Below are 2,673 nucleotides of genomic sequence, written 5' to 3' on the forward strand. Positions count from 1 at the left end.
CTGGTCTGGTAGAAATTAAGAAATACTCAATATCAATAATGGCCGAATGACCGGAAAAATATCATTTAAAGTATTTTATAACAATTCAATAGAAATTTTAAACGAAGATCCTTACGTATTCTATTGGTTGACATCAATAAATTACATTTGTTTTTTCTTATTATTGCTCTCTCATAGAGGAAGTTATGTGATAAGCTTGAAAATGAGATTTAGAACCAGACGTCGTAGGAAAATTTGGAAATACATTGAATTGCCAACAAATGTCTGTATGCATGTTTGCCTTCTCGGTCTTCTGGCTAAGATAGAAGTGTAGTCAGTAGTGTCTTTTCAAGGGAATCTTCTTACACGAAATTCTAGAAATCTTTAAGTTTTTTTGGAGTTTCGTATACAAAAGTGAAAACTGTAGCATACGAATTTTCCCTTCAATAACTAAACACTTTTAGTAATACAAATTTTTATGAGGAAGCTCTTTGCCAATTAATTGGCAGCGGTTTTTGATATGCGATCAATAACTTTAATCCCATTAACAAATCGTGGTAACAAATATGCACATAGAGATAGTTTACATCAAATTATTAATAAAATAATCGAAAATCATTTTTCTAAATTATACATTCGATTTATTTAAGTGGTATAAAAAGTCTACAAAAATTGAATAAAAAAATACATAAACAATGAATGGAAAAATGTTTAACGCCATCACGAACTCTGTCTTTCAGCCGCCAAGCAAATATTATATAAATCTTCGTTTTTCAATGGCTCGATGATCATTTCACAGCAGAGAATCGGCAGTCGGTAATGTGTCAGCTCAATGAAAGGTTCAAGTGCCCAACTCAAGAAAAATTTTCTCCATAATTTCTCGAATATATTTACTAAACAAGCTTCTCTGAGCCTTATACTGAGTTTATCCAATTTTTCCGAGCATCCAAACTCCAAGTAGTTCGAATGTGTGACTATTTTTCCACCTGTTTCGGGTCGTAACTTCATAAGGTCGTAGAGCGACAGGTCCGGCCTCATCATTATATTTTTCGCTTTTTCGAACTCTTCATCATCAAACCGATGCTCGAAAAGATCGGACGAAATCTCAAACAATCTGTAGTCGGATAATTCTTTCATGATCGTCAGGGCGTCGCTTCGATACAGTTCGTATCCTCTTTTCTCTAGTTGTTCGATGACTGCCAGAAGATTACAGGTTTGTCTCAAATTGCGATGAAGTGAATCGCGTGTCCACAGACTAAATCTCTTGCCGAACTTGGAGCACGCGAAGTAACTCTCATCGGGAAAAACGAAGCTGGACATATCAGCACCATGATCCAAGAGTATACCGACCAAATTTGGATAAAAATTAGCTACGGCCCATTGCAACGGTGTTCGACCCTTCTCGTCTCGAGCGTCGACCTGCACCAGTTGATGTTTTTCCTTACTGATCTCGAATAAAATGTTCACCAAGTCATCTTTGTCACGACGATTACGAACTATAATGTGCAGAGGTGTCGATCCTTCCGCATTGGTTGAATTCGGATTCGCGCCTCTTCTTAGCAGCAATTCAGCCATCTCGTTGGTTTTCATGTAGAAAAATTGCATTGCCAAGTGCAAAGGTGTGTTGCCAAATTTATCCTGGACATCGACCTGCACCAACTGTTGTTTTTCGTCGCAAATTTCAAAAAACATTTTTATCAAGATATCGTTGTATACATTGTAGCCGTTCTGGTAAAAATAATGCAGAGGAGTCGAACCATCCTTGTTGGCCATATTTGGGTCTGCGCCATGTCTCAATAGCAATTTGACTACGTCATACTTCTTACAGTTTCGAATGGCCAAGTGTAGCGGCGAATCGCCTGTCTCTGGCACTAGTAGGTTGGGATCGTGGCCGAACCCAAGAAATTTTTCGATGGCTTCATAACAGCTAAACTTACAGGCCATATGGAAATGTGTAAGGCCAGACTCGTCAGTGTAATTAACGTCAAACCTGTCATATATTTTAAATAGGTCACTGACTGTATAATAATTGCTGTTGGTTAGCTTTGCACGATGGATTGGTGTAGTGCGACGTGGCGATGGCTTGCCATCTTTATCAACGTCGGGCTCATCCTTGTAGCCGGCTTTGATCACAATATTCGTGATAGTCAGTCCTGAGAAACGTTGGTCACAGTTATAGCTACAAGTAATAGAATGCGAGAGGAGAAGTTCAATTTCTTCTTTTTGAAAAAAGTTTCGTATATTTGGTGGATGTTTGAACGTCTGTAAATAGTAGTTTAAAGTGTCTAGTCGACGAAGCAATTCTTGTGTCATATTTGTTAAGCAATCTTGATTGTATTGAACTATTTTTCAGCACACTCACAATTGAACGTAATATAAAATTATAATATTTTCACTTGATGCACGAATATCACTTGCTGGAATCGAGGAAATTTATTCTTGATGTTCACGCTGCGACGTCGTAACCTGCACTGACTACGATTTTCTTCAGAAAGTAAAAAATACATGGTCGAAGCTATGAGAGATACAGTAGCTATGTGTACGTTAAAGTCGGTATTAGAAAGCGTATATCAAGCGTAATAGGAGCCAGTCGTCATGACTGAGCATAGGTGTCGCCCCTACTTCACTGAACTTACGCTTTCTAATTCAGTGACTCTAGGCTTATAGTTGAGCGCAAACGAACACAGCTCGAGA

General features: G+C 38.1%; 1 protein-coding gene across 1 annotated transcript; it reads right to left on the reverse strand.

Annotated features, from left to right (window-relative positions):
- Positions 1 to 699: 699 nt before the first annotated feature.
- On the reverse strand, positions 700 to 2,352 carry LOC106652148 (tankyrase-1-like). Its single transcript, XM_023460379.1, has 2 exons — positions 1,232 to 2,352; positions 700 to 1,132 (listed from the first exon to the last, which is right to left on the reverse strand). Exons 1-2 carry the CDS (start codon positions 2,290 to 2,292, stop codon positions 700 to 702), a joined length of 1,494 nt encoding a protein of 497 aa, XP_023316147.1. The 5' UTR covers positions 2,293 to 2,352.
- Positions 2,353 to 2,673: the final 321 nt, after the last annotated feature.

Source organism: Trichogramma pretiosum, unplaced genomic scaffold, assembly GCF_000599845.2.
Source record: "Trichogramma pretiosum strain Unisexual culture from Peru unplaced genomic scaffold, Tpre_2.0 scaffold29, whole genome shotgun sequence".
Lineage (NCBI taxonomy): Eukaryota > Metazoa > Arthropoda > Insecta > Hymenoptera > Trichogrammatidae > Trichogramma > Trichogramma pretiosum.